At 52.5% G+C, this 20,127-nt stretch overlaps 2 protein-coding genes across 6 annotated transcripts in view; one reads left to right on the top strand and one right to left on the bottom strand.

Moving 5' to 3' along the window:
* Positions 1 to 4,675, top strand: part of BCORL1 (BCL6 corepressor like 1) — a 59,598-nt gene extending 54,923 nt beyond the window's left edge. For all 3 annotated transcript variants that reach the window (XM_081566619.1, XM_081566620.1, XM_081566621.1), the window contains 2 exons: positions 315 to 468; positions 3,844 to 4,675. In XM_081566619.1, coding sequence (XP_081422745.1) covers positions 315 to 468; positions 3,844 to 4,126 — 437 coding nt within the window. In that variant the 3' untranslated portion in view covers positions 4,127 to 4,675. The remainder of the gene's footprint in view (positions 1 to 314; positions 469 to 3,843) is intronic.
* A 4,972-nt stretch (positions 4,676 to 9,647) lies between these two features.
* The window catches only part of ELF4 (E74 like ETS transcription factor 4), a 39,427-nt gene continuing 28,947 nt past the window's right edge, over positions 9,648 to 20,127 (bottom strand). For all 3 annotated transcript variants that reach the window (XM_081566622.1, XM_081566625.1, XM_081566624.1), the window contains exons 3-9: positions 19,668 to 19,839; positions 19,180 to 19,272; positions 17,354 to 17,545; positions 16,426 to 16,509; positions 16,138 to 16,330; positions 15,111 to 15,488; positions 9,648 to 14,282 (exon numbers count right to left, since the gene is read on the bottom strand). In XM_081566622.1, the coding sequence (XP_081422748.1) occupies positions 13,478 to 14,282; positions 15,111 to 15,488; positions 16,138 to 16,330; positions 16,426 to 16,509; positions 17,354 to 17,545; positions 19,180 to 19,272; positions 19,668 to 19,839 (1,917 nt within the window). In that variant the 3' untranslated portion in view covers positions 9,648 to 13,477. The remainder of the gene's footprint in view (positions 14,283 to 15,110; positions 15,489 to 16,137; positions 16,331 to 16,425; positions 16,510 to 17,353; positions 17,546 to 19,179; positions 19,273 to 19,667; positions 19,840 to 20,127) is intronic.

The raw sequence follows: 20,127 nt of genomic DNA, 5'->3' as shown, positions 1-20,127 counted from the left end.
CAGCTTTCAAAGCTGTTGTTTGAAGGGCAAGTATTTTCCTTTGCCTCTGCTGATGGTGTCTTCAGGCTTCTGTCTCCAGCAGTTGGGCAGCACATCCTTCACACCTCCTTGCTTTTTTCCCAGTTGAAAGGTGGAGGAGTATAATGAATTTGTGGCCACTAAGCACTACCTTCCAGGTCTAGAATGTTCACATGCCCTCCCAAGGATCAGAGACATTTGGCCCTAACCAGGGATCTGTATCTTGTTGGAGCATTTCTTTTCTGTGGTATCATGCATGTAGCTGAGTACTAATTCCCTATATGATGTCTTTACAGAGGAAAAAGACGGGTTTGCCTGTGACCTCCTCCATAATCCTCCTGGGAGCTCTGATCAAGAAGGAGATGATGTGGAAGAGGATAATTTTATGTTTGAGCTCTCAGATAAGCCTCTTCTCCCTTGCTACAACCTCCAAGTGTCAGTGTCCCGCGGGTAAGTGTTTGAGTGGTCTTTGGGGACCGAGCGCTAGGATCCTGGGAAGGATGGAGTTCTCCTGCAGGAAGCTGAGACCTGGAGAACAAATGCTAGAGCACAGGAAGGAGAAAATATGACCAAGTCCAGCCTGACTCTCCAGCCCAGATTAGGTATGTTCAGAATAGCTCTAGGTGCATTGACTATGTGTGTTTTCCAAAACCAAAACCTAGATTCACTCTGAAGAATCTTTGTGCTGTTTCTGGGTGTAACAGATGATCTGGGAGATATCTGGGCTGGTGAACTATTAGAATCTCTGAAATATTTTTGTGGTTTCTGGGGACAGCCAGATAGAATATTTGAAATTGAAATTCTTGGAAAAGCCAGGACATGTTTTCCATAGCTGTGGGGCCACTGGGGTCCTTAAGTAATCCACAGGCTGGTTGCTCATTGCCTTAATGTTGGTGAGGTGATGGCGTTGCTGCTGTCCTCTCAGATTATCACACATATTATAACAAGGATCACCCATTTTCAGAGACTAGAATATATGTGGTACTTAGCACTAGAGTGGACCCAATGTCACCTTTATTTGATGATTCAGAAGGAAGCTCAGCAGCCTGCGGGGCCATGGCCATGCTGGTTAGGAAGATACAGAATACATTGGCCTTTTGTTCTTGTGCTAGTGCTAAGTCACTTCAGTTGTGTCCGACTCCGTGCAACCCTCTGGACTGTAACCCACCAGGCTCCTCTGTCCATGGGATTCTCCAGGCAAGGATACTGGAGTAGTTTGTCCATGCCCTCCTCCAGGGTATCTTGGCCTCCATCATTAAGTGTGCTCTTCTTGGTGTCTTCACATATTTCAAAACCTTTGCAAACACTTTTAAGTATACTTTTTCTTTGATATATACTTTGAAAAAGTATACTTTTTCTTTTGAAATATCAGACCCTTTGTTTTTTTTTAAATGAAAGCACATGAAGTGCACATGATGGGGGTCTGTGGACAATGGATTAGGAGCCCTTTGAGGGAGCCCCTCACTTGGTGACTCTAACCACTAGACCACAGTTTCTTTGCATCCCTTCCCCCCTGGGCTGATAAGAATAAAAATAGCCTCTATGATGACACTGGTAGGAAATCAAGTTTCAGGGGCTTTTGGTCCTTATTCTTCTGGGCGTAAGCTGATCCCTGAGGGCGGGGCTGGGCCTCTGGGATATAGTATTGCACAGTTAATTAATTCCTCCAACATATTCAGCACCTCCTTCTCTGAAATAGGATCTTGGGCCCCAGGCGGTAAAAGGACCAGGGTAGTGTGCTTTAGGTGCAGACAGAACAGGGGCAACCAGGGGCTGAGTGTCAGTAAGCAAACTGGGTGGCAGGTGGGTATTTGGTTGAGAGCTTGATCCCAGCAGAGCTGGTTTTCTTGATGCTACATTGTCAAGCACAGCTTCTGAATCTGCCCTTCCACACAAATGCAGCACTGTGTAAGAATTTATGGTCTTAAAAAAGGCGGGGGGTGTTATATAGTGATGACTCTGAGGCCCTGTGGGCTTCAGAAGTGCCTGGTGACTTATGAAAGCAAGACTGAATTCTGATCACCACTGTCAGTGTTCTGAGGGGGTTTTCTTCCATTCTTTGAAAGCGATGTTCAGGGATCTGGCATCTGAACCCCCTTTCTCTTAACCCAGAACACCCCATTTCCTGCTTGTGTGAGATGATAGAGGTCACTGTCATTCGGAAGAAATGCTGCCTTTTAGGATGAGGACTGTGGGTCTGGGGAGAAGTTTTAGGTGCATACAGAACATTCAATTCCAGAATCATGTCTTAAGCAGTTGCACCAGGTCAAACCCAGAGTGCTGGAATATAGCTCTGGCCTTCAAAGACTCTCCAGTCTGGTATAGGGCACAGACAAGTATACCATGAACTCTAATAAAAGACCACATTCCTAAGCAGATTTATTATTGTAAATAATAAAACAGTTCAGAAGGGTGTCAAGGAAAAAATATAAGTTCCAGTCCCCCCCAAGTTCCCCTTCCTGGACCACAGAGAGAACCACAGTTTGCATTTCTTTTATATTCTTTCCGAAATGGGCTCCGTTACCGGGTTATAATAGGGGTACAGACCAAGTGCCAGGAGACTGTGGAAGATGGGATGAGTAACCGGTTACATCAGAGAAAGTCTTCACGGGTGACAGGGTGTCTGCACTGGGCTGCCGAGGAGACGAGGATGGAGGGTGTGGCATGAGCAAAGGCACTGAGACATTCAAGTTCAGAAAACAGGGCTAGTCCTGCATTAAATGGCTGGTACTTGGTGGGGTGGTGGTATACAGCCTGTGTGTGTGTGCGCATCTGTGTGTGAGTAAGAGAGAGAGATTGAGTGGATGGAAGACCAAAGGGGTTGAATGTGGTTTGTTTGGAAGGTCTTGCATAATAATCATGCTAAAGAGTTTGAAGGGTTTTTTTGCTGGAGATACTAGCGATCTATTAAAAGTGGTTTAGTGACCGTGTGAAAGGGTCTGATCTCCTTTTTAGAAAATGAAGAGTAACTGAGGATCCAGTGAGGGTGAGTTGGGGGTGTGGAAGAGTGACTCTTGGCAGAGGGAAACCAGTTAGAAGGCTGATGCAATATAGTCCAGGCTAAAAGTGGCAAAGGCTGGAAGTGGGACAATGGAATGGCGGATCGCGAGGAGAGACAGCCCTGGAAACAGGGGCCACTAACATGGGGACGCAGCATTTCTTCCCGGTTTAGTCAAAGCCAGCGTTTGGCCCTGGGCGGCCTTGCAGCCCCCCTCCCAGCTGTCCCCAGGCTGCCGCCCAGTCGGGTGTGCTCAGCAAAGTCAGACTAGCTGTAGCTGTAACGTGAGCTGCAGCCCTGCAGAAACGATGGTGCTGCCGCTGGAGAAAAAACTTGTCTAATGCATTCCAGAGCCAAAGAGAAATGCCTTTTGGATTACCCGCAGTTTAGGCCTTTCTCCACGGCTCCCCCTCTGCTGGGGAAGATCTTGGAGAAGAAGGAGGCAGGGGAAGCAGGAGTGAGACAAGGAAAGGGAAACCAGACAGGCTGGCAGGGCTTGCTACGGGGCAGAACTGGTCCCCACAGAGGGTAAATTCCAGGTCACCTGGGCTGCGAAGGCTGGGATGCCTGCTCAGAGTTTATGGTTCTGGAAGGCCCACTTCCCTCCTACTCCCACTTTTTGGAAGGGGTCAGTCACGGGTTGAGTGCTTGCCATTGAGCTGAAAGCCCGGGGCCTGCCAGTGTAGGGGACAGGAGAAAATTGTCACCTCTGCGACACCCAAGAAGTCAGGGGCTTAGCAGAGGGGTAGCCAGGCCAGCGCCCAGTGCCCGCACCCCACTCTGTCCCTTCTGCCCCCTCCCCTAACTCCCATTCTTGCCTTTTCCAGGCCCTGCAACTGGTTTCTCTTTACCGACGTCCTGAAGAGGCTGAAGCTTTCCTCGAGGATCTTTCAGGCTCGGTTCCCGCACTTTGAAATCGCCACCTTGCCCAAGGCTGAGTTCTACCGGCAGGTGGCCTCCAGTCAGCTGCTGACCCCCGCCGAGAGGCCTGGAGGCATGGATGGCACCTCCGCCCCAGGCTCCTCTGAGACTGTGGAGCTGGTGCGGTACGAGGTGGAGCTGCTTCGGCTCCTAGGGTCCGAGGTAGAGTTCCAGCCTTGGAACAGTTGACCGGGAAAACAGCCCCTCCCTTTTCTTCTTTCTCCTCCCAAGTTCACCCCTCCCCCACCTCCCATGTTTTTCCCCCACCGAGCACCAGACTGCAGAAAGAGGCAATAATACGGACCAACAAGAAGCCGCCTTATCGATGCCAGCATTAGTGACTGGATTTTTTTTTTTTTTTTTTGGTTACAGTTAGTTCTCATCTCCCTGTCATCGTCATTGTTGTTGTGGTTGGTGATGGGGGTGGAAAGTTGAACTCCACGTCTGAGGACAAGAGGTCCCAGGGGTGGTGGGAGGTGGCGCCAGGGTCCCTTGGACTGGCCTCCTTGTGTGTGACCAAGACCAAACCCGGGGCCCTGGGTGGCCACGGCCTGTCCGGAGGAGAAATGAGAAAAGCCCAAATCTCTGAGCGCCCCCTCTGTTCCCCTGTGTTCTTTTGTCTTCCATAGTATTTATTTTATTAGTATTTAATTTGTATTGTTTCATTGGTTTCTGATAAGTCTGTATCACTGTGATGATTTGAGACAACTTGTTGTATTGAGGGACTTTCTTCACCTCCTTTCTTTGTCTTTCTTGATCAAGCTCTGAAGCTATTTCTTCCCTCTGAAAAAGTTACTCCCAGGTGTTTTTCCACCACTGGGGAGGAGGCAGGGAAGGGTGGGGGCCATTGACTTGTAACTAATGAAGGTGGTTGGTGCTGGCGGAGGTCTGGGGGGTTGAGGGTGAATCCTGAGGCTTTGGTGCTCACCCCTCCCCCAGTCCCACCCCCCAATCCTCCTTCACCCTGCCCTGCCCTTTGCAGCAGCCCTGCTGTTTGGAGATGCTTGTTTACTGGGGAAGGGGAGGATTGTGGGAGTAAGGGGTTAAGTTACTCTAATGGAGAGTTGAGAATGGGTCTTGAAGGATAAGGTTGCCTCCCCCTCACTGTTCCCATTGCCCTCCGAGTGCACAGTATAGGTTTGTTCCCACAGTTTCTTCCCCTGCACCCCTGGCTACCCTACCCCACCTGGGCCTTGCCCTCCCTGGATACTGAGCCTCTCAGCTCCCTCTTGCCCTTGTCCCCATCTTTCCTCCTTGCCTTTGAAGGATCCCTTTCTCTTCTCTCTGTCCTCAGTTCCTTCTCCCTCTGCCCTCCCCCAATTCTCCTTTGGAATCTCCAGAGGGCTCTGGGATTTCCTGCCAGATGTTGAACCCAGGCCTCAGCTGTTTCCTAGGTGAGGGCAGGAGACTGGTCTCCCGCCAGGCCCCACTCCTGCTGGGGGACGTGGGGCTGCGGGTCCGGCCCTACCAGCTCTCCCTCTAAGCGTTGGGTTTGTTGGTGGAGAGAGAGAAGGAGGGGTTTGGGCTGCTTCCTTGCCCCAGCCCCCTCTGTGGCATTGTCTTTCCCACTCTTGTTCTTATTTTTCTATCAATTGCTATTTTTCCGAACAATCCTTGTAGAGAGTATGTACCATCCAAAAGCAGGAGGGCCTCCCTATGGCTGGCTCTGGTTGGAGATGGTACAGTTTTATTGTACAGGTGCTAAAACAACAACAACAAAAGAAGAAAATGGAAAAAAAAAGACAAAAAAAAGGCAAAAAAAAAAAAAAAGCCAGTTTGAGGATGGGACAATCTGTTCTCTGGAGACTCCTGACCCTCGCAGGAGGATTGTTGGTTATTTTCTTTGTATTGTGTTTGTTCTTTGTTCCCAGGGGGAAGTTCTAGGCCCCCTTCTGTAGGACTGCTACCCACCTCCACCATACTGCCCAGTTGGTTTTGAACAGTTGTTCTCCCTTTTTTTAAAAAAAAAAAAAAATATATATATATATATATATATATAAAGTTGAGGGGTTTTTTTGGGTTTAATTTTCTGGTTTTGTTGAGGTTCATGGTATTGTGTGGTTTATTTTATGTTTGCCTTTACTTTTTTGCATTTGGGTCTGTATTTTGGCTGCCCTTTATGTTTCATTTTAAGCAACTGGCTGTGGAGTCAAAAACACTTGCATACTGAAAAACCTGTGTCAGGGCTTCTGTCTCCTGTCTCTTTTCTCTGCTCCCCGTATTGGCTTTTCCATGGTTAAAAAAGATGGGTATCCCTATGAAGTCCGTGGAGAAAGCCCTCACCCTGCTTTGCAGTTTGGGGTCCTTATTGGATAGGCACAGCAAATGAGAACAGGTAGAGTGACCAGTGAGGATTTGGGTCACCTTGACAAGATCTGGAAAGAAAAGGAAAGGCAGGGGCAAATCCTGGGGAGAATTGAGTACCTGCATCAGTTCGGCAGGGTGTGTGGGGGTGCCCCCACACATGTGCACACATTCCTCAATCCCCAGAGGAGTATGGTCAGCGGGGGGGGGGGCCCTCTTTGACGTGGCTGTGAGAGATGATCCTCTTTAACTCAAGGAAATCACCTGCCTGCTAGCACTGTTTCCTGCCCTGAGCCACCTGTGTGAGCAGCAGACTTCATGGTCTTGTCACTCACTGCCCTCATTGTCTTGCTGGTGTCCCCTCTGCCCCCCCTACACAGTGCAGACCTTCCATGGTTCTGCTTTCCTAAGACCCACCTGCTTTGGAGGCAAGATGCCCATCCTAGACTTTACAACTTTTCTCCCTACTTCTGAAAATCAGCAGTAGAAAGTATGATTGTGACTTCTGACTGCTGGCTCCAGAATGAGCCTGTTACTGTTTGAGGGGAAGGGGATGTCTGCAGGCCTGGGATGAAGCCCTTGTAAGCTATGCTCTTAGGATCTCTCACTGTGGCTGCTGTGTCTGGAGAGCTGTGTCATGTATCAGCCAGGGGGTCTGTCTGGCCAACAGGAATCCAGCCATCCTGCCCCAAGAGTGACCCTTGAGTTGCTCAGATGGAGGAGCAGTGTTAATCCTCCCCATTGGCTTTCATTCCCCACCTCCTGATCCTGAACCTGAAGCATCAAGGCTTCCCAAACAACACCTGAGGCCATGTGGTTAATGCGAGGAACCAGCTAAGCCCAGGATGCTTTGGGAGCTCAGCTGGATGGGCAAGGGCACGGGAGGGGGGGTGGTCGGAAGTGATGCCTAGTTGACAAGTAGGAAAATGGGAATTGGGGTGGCTGGGAGGAGCCCTTGAACTAAGGGGACATCTGAGCACAGACTTGGAGACAAGAAGGGTAATATGTGCAGGAAACTACAACCCACTTCAGTATCACTGTGGCTGGAAGGTACAGGTGGGGAAGGAGAGTGTAGGAGCCCTGCTAGCCATGCCAAGGAGTATGGCTTTGACTTTTGCCTGAGGTGATGGGGAACCATGGGAACTCTAAACCAGGTAGTGACTGAGGTTTTTCCTATTTCTTTTAATACATTGGTAAAATATGTTGGAGGTAGGACAGGCAGAGGGAGGGGAAAAGGTGATTGCCTGATTCAGAACAAAGGATGAAGGGAGAGCCTTAGGGGTATAAGGATTTCCATTTAGGGCAGGATGGAGATGCAGTGGGCAAAGTCAGAATGATCCCAAAGGAATAGGTGATGGTCCTTTGCGCCTCCTGGACAGCCCTGGGCGTTTGGGTGTGTGGGCATGCACATACCCCTTTATTTCTCGGGAGAAAGGAAGTGAGTTGAAAGCCACACCAAACAGCAGTTTCTTATTTCCTTGCTTTTGGGCTCCCTTCTCCACACCTTTCCTGGAGCCCTCTCACTGCTCTTCTGCCAGAGTGGGAAGACCAAAAATGGAGGAATGGGCTGTGAATCCCATAAAGCAGGAGGTGAGTGTGCATTCCCAGGTTCGGACTGGGGAGAGGACGATCGCCTCTTATTAAACGATCTAATCCTTTTCAGTGCGGCCTCAGGGAAAGAGCCAGCCCACCACTTCCCACCTAGGCTTGTAGAGGGTGAGAGAGAACCTAGTGTTTCAATCCTTCATTATTCCATCTGCCAAATGGGGCCCAATTTACCGTCAACGGAAGAGAAACATAATGAGTAACCATGGCTGTTTTGCTGAAGTTAGTTCCTTCGACATGCCGAGGTCACGAGCCTACAGTTGATGGTCTTAACAGAGTGCTCCTCTTTGAGGTGCTGGGTTGAGAGGGAGGCTCTCGGAGTCTCCATATTCCGAGAAAGGACGATCCGCTTTCACTGCAGCCCTATTTGGGTTGGGGGAGGGCTGCTAATTGGGCGGCAAACTCCTGCCCCTTGCATACTTTAACCCACGACGGGGAAGACTGCTGGGCATTTTATTGTGTCCCATCCCTGCTAAGACAAGTGCGTGTGTGTGTTTAGGGAGGATGGAGTCCGCCCCAAGGGCAGTCTGCTCCGGCCTTCTGGACCCCGCCACGGGACGGGTCGGGCCCCACGTGTTCCCCTAGACCACAGGTTTCCCCGGCGAGGCGGACTGGCAAGCCGCAGCGTTGGGCAACCTGGCTCTGATGCCTCCCCGGACTCGCGCCGGCCCCCTAGTAGCTCGGGGTCTCACCGCGGGCGGTTGGGGCACTCCGCGGGCAGAAGGCTGTCGCGGGAGCCTCAATTGCTCTCCGATTTCAAGGTTGAAAGCGGAGCTGCGTGCAACTGTAGCTAAAGGCAGGCTGCGGTGGGAGGTGGGCCAGGCCGGGAGAGAGTGGAGGCCAGCAACGGAGGGCCAGGCCCGCCGGGTGCTCACCTGCTACTCCCGGAGGCTGGGGGTGGGGGGCGACGGGGGCGGAGCCAGGGTGAGACTTGCCAATGAGGAGAGGGTATTCATTCGACTGTTCAATTCCCCCTGGAAAGTGGAGGGGGCGGGGACTGGGGGAAAAGTTCCAAGCTCCCGAGCAATGGGAGGCCTGCTTGGGAGCCAGAGCCGCCCAGGGACAGTTTGGGGCGCAGAGTCAGGATAGAGGGACAGGAAGATGCCGGCTGCGGCCGCCTCCGCCAGGAGCGGCAGGCCCCGCCCTGACCGCCTCTCCCTTCCCGGGCACCGCTGGGCCACACGCCCGCCTGCGCCGGCTCCATAACGCCACCTGCTGGACGCCGGCCGCACGCCTGGCGTGCCGAGGCCGAGGCTCTCAAAGGAGCGACCGCGTTGGCCTCCCTGGCCTGGGAGCAGCTGGGGAATGAGTTCACTCACCTCGGATCCAGCGGCTTTGGAGCCGGAGGCAACCGCCTTTTTTTTCTTTTTTTTCTTTTTTACAACAGCCTCTTTCAAAATACATGATGGGGTCAGAGGAACGACGATCGTGAGAATCACTTCTTGTTCCGTCCCTCCCACCGGGCCTGACATTTCCACCACTCAGGTGACATTTCCACCCCAGGGATGAAGAAATAGCGATGAGTCTGTCCCAGGAAGGGGGCAGCAGCGAGGGGCAGGAGTTCAGAGTCGCTCGGGGCACCTAGTGACAGCAAGGCACTGCTGGAAGCAGCCTTGGGCTCCTCGTGGACCCTGTTGTCTTGGGGTGGCCACAGACATGGGCAAGGGAGGCAGCTGCCTGCCATGCTCTATGAGGGGTCGAAAGCCGTGGTAGGCCCCAAGTGTGGGTGTCCTTTCCCCGCCCCTCTGGCCTGCCTTAGTATAGCGCTGAAATCTCCATAATTAGAAACAGGACTCATTCATTCTTTTAACAAACATTTATTGAGCACCTACTGTGTGCCAGGCACTGTGCTAGGCGCTGGGGCTACATCAGTGACTAACACACAGTCCCTGTCCTTGAGGAGCTCACAGTCTATTGGAGGGGAAACATACATAAACATATAGCTAAGGCGCTACCATGTGCTAAGTGCTACAATAAGAGGTATATACAAAGTGCTGTGGGAGCTCAGAGGAGGGAGTAATGCATCAGCTGTTAAGGGTGAGGAGCCAGCCTCGACTCCATCAAACTATTGTAAAGGCAGGGTCGTTGTGTTGTTGCTACATGACCCTGGTCGAAATGAATCTTATCTCCTGAGGCTCTCCTCTAGCCCTCTCCCATAACTACATCAGCACAGGTTAGTTTATCAGCTTAGCTAATTTAACACTTTGAGTAGGAAAGAAACTGGACAGGGAAGTTTCTTGAGAGGCAGGGGATGTTCAAAGTAGTAACAACCCTTGGGTGCTAAGGCCAGGGGTGGGGTGGGGGTACCATGAGGGCACTGAGCCAGGGAGGGCCGGCCCTGGGCAGTGGAGCACCTGGGATGAGTGTCTGTGCAGAGGGGAGGTCGGAGGTCACCTACCTCACTTTGGTCCCCCTCTCTCACCAGCTCAATCAGTAACCGTCCATTGACGCTCATTAGATGCTTCGTAGTGTGCCCTGCTATGGGCGACACAGTCCCACTCCCCGCAGAAGGTAACACACTAACTGGGGAGACTACATAAGTCCAGGTCATTGAACATTTAAGTAACAGTTTGTGATTATTATAGAGGCGATGTCACAGGCTGCTGCTCAGTTACCAAAAGAACGTCACCTGCAACACATTTCAAATGAACTCAACTTAAGGGTAAGCTGGTCTGGGGAGGCAGCATCCATGAACTGAGCCTTGAAGGATGGGTACAATTCGATGAGTACTAGCGGGGTGGGAAGAGCACTGTGGTTGAGCAGAAACAAGAAAAGTAAAAGCACAGAGGTAGGCAACTCCAACAGAAGCATGTGCAAAGGTCAACGAATCCATCCGTTTGACTGGAGCAATACAAGGGGTCAGGGAAGCAGTGGGAGGTGAAAGGGGAAGTAGGCTAGGACGTGATGAAGTGCAAAATACTCCTGGAACAACTGCTCTGAGCCATCAGGTGCTCCTCCATCCCTCCTCCAGGACCCCTGGACTGCCTTGTGAGTCAGACAATAAAGGGTTAATGCCCAGCTGCTAAGAACAGATTGGAGGTAAAGGATTTTGAGTATCACCCCCACTTGTAGGTGGTGAGGAGCCCCAGGAGACTTTTTGGCAGAGGAATAGAGCTGGTGCCCTGGCAGGTTGGAGGGGGTGACTCAGATCACACTGTGGGGCTGCTGATATGTCCAGGGAAGGAGATAAGCTCTGGGAGAGGCTGCACAAGGCTGGAGGCTCTCTGCAAGTGTTGAAGAATGGCTGGATTGGAGAGACATGGCAAACGGCACCAGACTTGAGGCAATGAGGACGGGGCAGGGTCAAGTGAACGTGGCCAGCAGATGGCTCTGAAATGTCAAGCTTAGAAGGTCAGGACAGTAACAGAAATAGGCAAGTCATGACGGCCTTTTTGTCTGGAACGGTTTTATGTGTTGGAAGACTTCCAAAAATCCATTTTTGATAGAGGGACAATTTTTGAGGGCCTGACAAGCATCTAGGTAGAACTATCCAGCAGAAATGTGAGCCAGAAGCCGAGAAGAGTAGGGGCTGCCTCTAGATTACATACCCAACCCAAAGAGCCTCACTGGAGCCAGGATGGCTGAGGCTCGTAGGGGTGCCCACAGTGAATGTAGATGTGGAGCTAGCAAGGGCACAGAGAGGGTGACGGAGGAAGGGGAAGTAGTGTCATGTGCTGTGAGGGCTCACAAGGGGCCAAGAACTATGAAGAAGAAATTTGACATCACCTCCAGGGTATCAGTGACTTCAGATGAAGAGTTCTATGGGGTTCGGGTGAGGGGGGACAAGGCCACTCCTAACCCATGTGGCACCTTTGTGTAAAGTTGTTTTCAAAGGTGACCCTTTCTCAAGATGTTTTACTCTCCACCACCAGGAAGTTGTCATCATAAGCTGATTTTATTAGAAAATGGGACATTAATGCCAAGTGCTGGAAACATGTAAGAAATATACCTGCACAACCATACATGGTTCCCTCCCGGGGTGGAGAAGGGGGAGAACAAGAGGTGACAGAGCATGGTAATTGGCTTGGCAGTGACCAGAAAGAGCGAGAGAGAAGGGCAACCAGAGGAGGTAGTGAAGTCAAGTGGCTGGTTTTGTGTCAAGGACACAGCAAAGGTCCTGAGGCACCAATTCACAGTAACCACATTCACCAGATCCTATCACTGCTTCCGAGGCTGACATAGTAGAGCTCTCAGCCTTGCTCCCAAACCTGGCAGGAGAGACAAAGGCAAATTCACAGAAGAGAGAGGGGAGGGGATCAAGGCCCTCAGTCGAGGGGTGGACTTTAAGAGATAACTGGCTGACCCTCTTCTCAGAAAGAGGAAAGGTGGAAGGAAGAAGGCATGTGGAGGGACAGAAAGGACAGGAGTTCACAGGTTCAGGTTCCATCTTCATGGAGGAGGAGTCAGGGTGAAGTGAGAAGGCTGGCCATCAAGGACCTCGGCCCACTGGAGGAGGTCTGCTGCAGCTGTCAAGGGAGTGGGTAGGTGGGCAGACCTGTGAGGGGAGTAGAAAGCAGGCTGAGCAGCAAGGAGGCACAAGCAGGGATGGAGGCAGACCCCAAGGATGTGGTTACCCAATGTCCCCTGCACCACCTGCCAGCAGTGAAATGGCAGGGGTGAAATTAATCAAGAAGGAAGCCAGGATTTGGGATGCAGAGCAGGGTGGCCGTGAAGGCTGGAATTACAAACCAAGCCCTGGGCACAAACATCCATTAATTTAGTCCCCTTCCCTTGGGGACCTTGTGGCTGGGTCTGACCCTGGAGGGGCACAAAGCACTCTGGGGAGATCAAGGATCCGGCTTGCTGGCAAATGACTGGTGGGCAATGAGGCTGAGCCCAAGAAGACCTCAGTCTAGCCTGCAGGGCTGCTCCACAGGGCTGAATTCCTTCCCTCTCTTCAGGGTTTTCTCCCACATGGCTTTCTCCTTGTACCCTACAACTCTTGTCTTCCCCAACACACACATCCATCAAAGCTCTCCTCCCCAGACTTGCCCCAGCTCTGTGACATCTCTCTGGATTTGGGGGCTCCAACCTGTACCCCATAGTCTCAGAACAACCAAATCTTGGCTTGTACAAAGGGAACTAGAGAATGCTTTCCCTCAAAACAGAAGATTCCCCATCTCTGTGGCTGACCCCCAGAGAGACACACACCCTTGAAGACCTCACAGCTACAACCCCGTCCTTACCAAAGAAATGGAGATATAGACGCACAGGTACACACAAATACATACAGAGATATTCACATACGGGATAGTAAATACTCTGCGGAGGGAACGAAGACGGTGGAATACAGCCAGGTGAAAAGACTCTTCTCATGAAGCTTCTACCTCAGCCCTGGTTACAAATGTCTCAGAAGGTTTGCCTCCATCAGCAAGTCAGCCCATTACCCCAACAAAAGCATATCCCCTAGTACTCTTGAAAGCCATGGTCTGACACCAGGGATGCTCCAACTGGGCCTGTCTTGGCCATGGTGACACCAGGCAGGGGTGGGGCGCGGGGGTCTGGTGTATTGACACCCTGCTGAAATGTTAGGGCCGGTGTGCTACTTCAGTCAGTCTCTCTTAGAGGAAGTCCGTGTACAAATGCTGCTCAACTTTGCCTGGCGGTCACGTTTCCCCCGACCCCCTCCATTTACATGTCATGAGGCTCCAACTTAATGAGGGAATTGGGGTTGAATGGGGAGATGGAGGCTGGGGTTGGGGATCTAGTCAGCAGGCGCCCATGTGTGCTTACATTAGGCTCAGCCATAAACAAGGACCCTGAGCTCGAGGAGAGCTCAAGTTCAGCCACTGGGGTCAGCCCAACAGTGGGGCAGCTGGGAGGAGAGAAAGTCTGGTTTTCCAGGAGGCTCGGGTTGTGGGAAGCCCTTGAAACTATCTGGCTTGGAAGTGGCTGAAGGTGAGCCTGCTCCCTCAGGAGTTCCCTCAGGGTCTCTTCAGGAACCAGCAGGCCCTCCATGGGGGCCCCAGTCATCATGCCCTGCACATAGGATGAGGGCCTCAGTGGCCCCTCCTTGACCCCGGGGGCTGCGGTGGCACCGGAAGTCCTGATGAAGGCCGCAATGACAGTCCCGGGGGCCTGAGAGCTGGGCCCTGCTGGGCCAGCTCCCATGACTGAGGGTGGTGCCGGATTGGTCGGACGGTTGGCCCCGGCCAGAAGCTGGGGGAGTCCACTGAGAATCAGCGGAGCCCCCGGTGCTGCTACCTGGTTCTCTTGGAAACTGGTGTTCAGGGGGAAGGAGGCCTGCAGAGTGAAGGTGTCCTTGAAGGTGGAAGCAGGTGGAACACTCTGGAGAACGAGCTGGGTTGAAGCAGTAGTACTGGCAGGAGGCCCATTGGTCAGCACTGTGGTCAGCGGGATGGTCTGCAGGGTCAAGGCCGAGCCCGACCTGACAGGGGCCACTCCTAGGTGGATGTTGCTGGGCACTGAAGAAGTACTGAGGAGAGACAGAAAGCATGTTTGGTTCAGGGAGGAGGCGTGGAAGGAGGGCACTGGGGGAATGGAACAGAAGGTGTTTCGGCTACTGTTTGTTGGGCCCTTAGCCTGGGTCAGGGATCATTCTAAATGGTTCGCATGTGGGATTTCACTCCATCTTCTGATCAGCCCATGAGTTTAATAAGATTAACAATCTGATTTTCCTGCATGAACAAACAGGCACAGAGAGGTTATGTTACTTGCCCTAGACCACACAGCCAGCAACAGGGACACACCTAGGCTTTCTGCCTCCAGAGATTGTGTTCATCACCGCTGCAGTGTACTGACATCCCTCTTCAGAAGAGCATCCCCATGGCCCACACCAGCAGAGTAACAGGTACACATGTATAACCCAGACAAAGGCCAAACTTGTCAGGGAAAATTGGCGGGACCTTAGTGTGGACAAGTAGTAACAAGAGCTTTCCTGGTGGGCTTGGTAGGGCCTGAGGAAGGCAGAATGGCACCTTTTCTGTTGCCTCTTTTCTGGAGTAGAGGAGACTTGCGGGGATGGGCCCAGGAGTGGAGGTTCTTGGGGAGCACCCTGGGGTAATAGGAGCAGCCCCAGCTGGCAACAGAAGACCCCCCAGGTCAATGGCTGGCTTGGCCATTTGTTACTTTGGTGTGTGACCTCAGTCAAGTCACTTTTCCCTCTTTTAAGCCACGAGTGTCCCATTGGATTCCCAGGGATGCTGTGAGGGTCCCGGGAGACAGAGACAGAGCAGAGCTTTGCAAGAAGCTGAAAATGTCCCCATCCCTAGGGGAAGACTCGGAACGACCTGGGTGCCCTTACCTCACAGCTTTGGTGACTTTGGCCTGGCTCTCTGGCGGAGAGACAAGCATGGCGGAGGTAGTGGGGATCTCTTCGTCTACAGACAGTCCCAATTCCAGACTCGCAGATGGCTGGAGACCAACGTGCTGCACTTTCGGCTTTTCCCAGGAAATGTTGCCCTTGCCCTGCGGGGCAGCTCTGGACGAGACCCGGGAGCTGGCTCTCCGGGAGCTGCCGCCAGAGGAGGTGGAGGGAGCGGAGGCCTGAGGAGATGTGGCTGTGACCTCGCTTCTCTCATCCTCGTCTTCGATCACCACCAGGTCCTTGGGCATCTCCTTAAACTGGTACACCAGCCTCTGCCCTTCCACTTTGGCCAGGATGCCTCGTTGGTAGTAATATCTGGGCAGAGAGCAGGGAGTGTCAGGCACACAGCACCCTCCAGGGCCAGTTGGTGGGGGGATGCAGATGGGAGCCCTGGACAAGGGAAGGGGCACTTTGGACTTAGAAGGCTTTTATGAAGTTTCTGAGATCTCCCTCTGATGACTCAAAGGGTCCACGAAAGGGGATTTCCAATGCTGACCCTCATGCTGCTTTGGGGCAGAGGATGGGGTGAGTGAAGGATGGGAGGGGGTAGAAGATGGGGGTTCAGCCATCCCCCAGCCTGAGAGACCGACTGTGGGTTAAGTCAGACCCGTCTTCCTCGGTCCCTGGCTTGCAGAATGTGAAGGAAGCCCTTCTTGGGGATGGGGAGGCCCTGAAATTCTCTTTCCGCTCTAAAAAGAGAAAAGGCTAGGACAGAAACACAAGAAGAAGGGGACTGTCCCTCCCAGAGAGGACCTGGGAAATGGGCTGAGGGGCAAGCAAATGGGAGAGTCACAGGAATTCACTCCTCAGAAGAGTGTCTAGGTGACCCATGCAGGAGGAGCAAGGTACTTACTCACCACCCACACAGAGCCTGATCTTTTCAAGGAAAGTTAGAGGCCCCTTAGCGAGGGGCTCCTGGGACAGAGGGAGAAGCCTGGGGAGCCCTCTGGGCAGGGGCTCCTACCTGAGTGCCCGGCCCATCGTCTCATAGTTCATGTCAGGCTTGTTCTTCTGCTTCCCCCACAGCTTGGACACTGCTTTAGAATCCACTAGCTTGAAGATGCCTTTCTCTCGCTGGGTCCACTTGATGTACTTGGGGCAGGTGTTCCGGTCTTGCAGAAGTGCGAGGAGGAATTCCCACAGGTAGATGGTGCTGCCTGCAGAGCAGCAGGGTGGTGATGGGATGCCAGACCCCACCCACCCACCCACCCCAGCTGGCTCCCGTCCTACCTCACCCGCCTCCCTGCCGTACCTTTGCCATCCTTCGATTTCTTCCGAATGGGGATGCTGAGGTCAGTGACGGGTGAGGTACTGCGGTTGCCCTTGGTCTTCCGGACTGAGGGTGGGGGGAAGGTGGGAGTGGGCTGAGGCTACAGGGCTGGGCTCCCGAGATGGAGGGCCCAGGCGCTTACCAACTGAGGGACACTCAGTGACAGAGAAGAGACAGGTTGCCTCTGGAGCTGGAGGCCTGGGGTCACGCTCCACAGGCATCGCACTCAGGTAGCTCCACCCACCCAAGGGCCCACCTGCATTTTCAGGCCCCAAACAATGTGGGGCCGTGCAGTGCTTGCCAATGAGTCACCTTTGGAAGCACAGAATCTGCCTCGCCTAATTTTTGAAACAAAATGGCAGTCTGAAGGCGTGACTGTTGTGCAGATAAGTGTGGCACTGGGCTTTGGTTGCCACACTGACACAGCAGTATCGACCAGCTATCATCTGAGTAAATCAATAACATGGGGCTTGGGAAAGCCCAAAGTCCTCTACCATATCGGTCTCGGCTCTGTAAGCTCCAAGAAGGAAGCTAAGAGTAGAGAGTGAGGCAGAAGGCCCCCAGAGGGCCAGAAACTGGCCAGGGGGCCAAGGCTGGTGTCTGAACACTCAGTGCAGGATTCAACCCACTGAGGTCATGGGCTTGCTAATAAGCATTTACATATCTGCTGGGCAGACAGGAGTGGCCTGGAAAATGTCAGGCTTTAGGCAGGCCACCTGATGAGGCCCGGCTTTCCAGAAGGGAGGACTTTCCATCTGTCTCTGCCACACCAGAGAGCTATGCTCTGAACATGTCTGTGAAGCATGGCACTCACCTCTAGCCGTGCTCTCCCTGAGCCCTCTCCTACTGCTCAGCCCCTTGAAGAAACACACACACTCTCTCTCTCTCTCTCCCCCCCCCACCATCTTACTTCTCTTCTTTGATTTTCCAGTCTTCTTGGTGCTCTCTTCTCTGGGGACCTTCTCCTCCAGACAGTTCTCCTCCTGGTCACCAGTGTCACCAGCCCTGTTCAGGGCGTCAGGCTCAGAGACAGGAAACAGGTAGTTGGGCAGTGTCATGGCTGGAGCAGGGTCTGGCTCTGGAAGCATTTCGGAGGTGCTGACTGCAAGAAGAAAGGCCTGAGGTGGCAGGGACCCAGGGCACGGTAGGAGTGTGGTCTCCCCATGCTCAAGACAACAGTGGGTTCCTGGGAGGTGGGGGTGGGGGCGAAGCATCATTCCCCACAGCCCCAGACACAGGACACACCTGAAAATGCCTCCTGTGTCTCACAGCACGAGGAGAGGAAACATCTGCAGAGCTGTGGGCACGAGCTGGCCCCAATCACAGCACACACATGTGTAGCCCGCCGCTGGTGGTGGGAAGTTCCAGGTGACACGCAGGGAAAAAGGCCACCTTCATTTAGTCATCTACTCATTTCATAACCAAAAGGGCCCTTAGACCTCATTTAGCCCTGATGAGGAGACTGAGACCCAGAGATGGCAGGGCATGTGCCCAGGGTCACACAGAAACCTGGTCACACATGCCTGGTACGTGAGGGTACTCAGTAAATATCTGTTGAATCCTGAATGCAAATTAGTGCCAGAGGTGGGATGAGGAATTGGAACCTGCAGCTTCATGGCTTTTTTGCCACCCTGTATCCCAGCACCTCCTTGGGAAGGTCAGTTGGAGCCAGGAATCTTCCTGTAGAGTCATGGCAAATGCCTGGATGCAGGTATTTGCTGGGGGAGGAGCCTGCCTCAGGGGCCATAGCAGGAGGTGGGGGCCAACCTCCTAGAACAGGGAAGGGATGAGGAGGCTCCAGCCCAGTACATTTCTAACTAAGCCGCACCTGGCACAGTCATCCTGGGAGCTCAGCGAGACAGCAGAGCGGCCTGACGTTACCCTGGCCAATAGCATTCTGCCTTAAAAAAGGAAAGTTCTGACACGTGCTACACGTGGACGGACCTTGAGGATATTATGTTAAGTAAAATAAGCCAGTCCCCCCAAAAAACAAATACTGTACACTTCAGCTCATCTGAGGTCCCAAGAGGAGTCAAATTCATTGAGACATAAAGTAGAAGGGTGGTGGCCAGGGGCTGAGGGGAGGGAGAAATGAGGAGTTAAGTGTTTCATGGGAATAGACTTCAGGTTTTGCAAAATGCAGAGAGGATGGTGGTGGCTGCACGACATAACAAATGTACTTAATACCACAGACCTGAACACTGAAAGATGGTTAAGGTGGTTAATTTTATGTTATGTGTAGTTTGTTGTTCAGTCACTCAGTCGTGTCTGACTCTTTGTGACCCCATGGACTATAGCTCACCAGGCTCCTCTGTCCATGGAATTCTCCAGGCAAGAATACTGGAGTGGGTTGCCATTTCCTCCTCCAGGGGATCTTCCTGACCCAGGGATCAAAACCTGTGTATCCTGCATTGGGAGGCAAATTCTTTACCACCAAGCCACCAGGGAAGCCCTATGTGTATTTTACTGTAATTTAAAAATTGGAAAAAATAACCAGTCAACCTGGTTATTTTTATAAACAGTTATAAAAAGTCACTCCATCTTCCTCCTCGTCTGCGGGGCCCATCCTGCCCCATCCCACTCCACTCACAGCTCAAGAGCATGTTAACAAGTATAGGGGTGGTGTGGGTACATCAGCCCACACACACAGGTCCCTGAGAATCCAATACGCAGATGTGATATTTTAAAATGGAATTTTGTGTTGCCGAGAGTTGAGGCGCCACAGTTCAAACTCACAGATCTGCTTGTCATCCAGGATGTCGTTGGGAGACTCGACATTGAGCAAGACTTCAGTGGTTGACACGGTTTGTGAGGTGGTTTCATTGTCATCTGGTGCCAGGTTCCATGGTTGGGAGAGAAGAAAAGTTCCCTCAGGACACAGGGCAGTGGGTGCAGCCAGAACGAGGCTAAGGAGCCCAGGGGCAGCCAGGAAGGTAGCAGCGTGCCTCCCACCCTGATTCTTCACCTTTCTCTACACCCATCCCAGCAGAGCTGGTCTCCCCTTACTGTTCCACCGCATCTCAGGAGATCATGGATCCATTTAGGTGGCTTTCTCCTCTCTACAGTGGTACTACCTTCTGCTTATCCTAGTCACCCCATCTAATTTCCAACTACTGGAGGCCTTGCTCCTGGCTGCATGGGGTCACTAGAAGCCTCTGTGGGCTACTGTTGCCTGAAGAAGCCCTCCCTCCTCCACGCCTTCCCTGCCCAGGAAGGAAACAGACCTGCCAGCAAAAAACTGCCCTCCAAGATCTGATCCTGTGTCATGCACAATGTCCCATCTGTTATGATGCCATTGTGAACGTCATCCAGCTCCAGGCCTGAGTACAGATGCAGTAATTCGGGGTAGGGGACTTGCTCCACAATCACAGCTGGAAACACGGAGGGATCTTCTAGCTACGGAGAAGACAGTGATCTGGTTCAAGGCCCACCCGCTTCTCCCAGGAAGCCCTCCGTACCAGAATCTGGCCATTCTTGCAATTCCTAACTCTTGGATCCCTCAGGGGCTGTCTTTTGTAGGGCATGACATTGCTCTGGGTCCAACCTCACTAGTGGGGTCTTTATTGGTGGAAATGGGTTAGCTCTGTACCACCTTCATTCAACCAAGGGCAGGCAGTTTTAACTGGTTACAGTTATGGGTTAAACTGTGGCCAGGGTTAGTTAGGCTCATTCTGAAACCAGTGG

Source organism: Giraffa tippelskirchi, chromosome X, assembly GCF_054371585.1.
Source record: "Giraffa tippelskirchi isolate mGirTip1 chromosome X, T2T-mGirTip1v1.2.pri, whole genome shotgun sequence".
Classification (NCBI taxonomy): Eukaryota; Metazoa; Chordata; class Mammalia; order Artiodactyla; family Giraffidae; genus Giraffa; species Giraffa tippelskirchi.
This window is presented reverse-complemented; position numbering and strand designations above follow the sequence as displayed.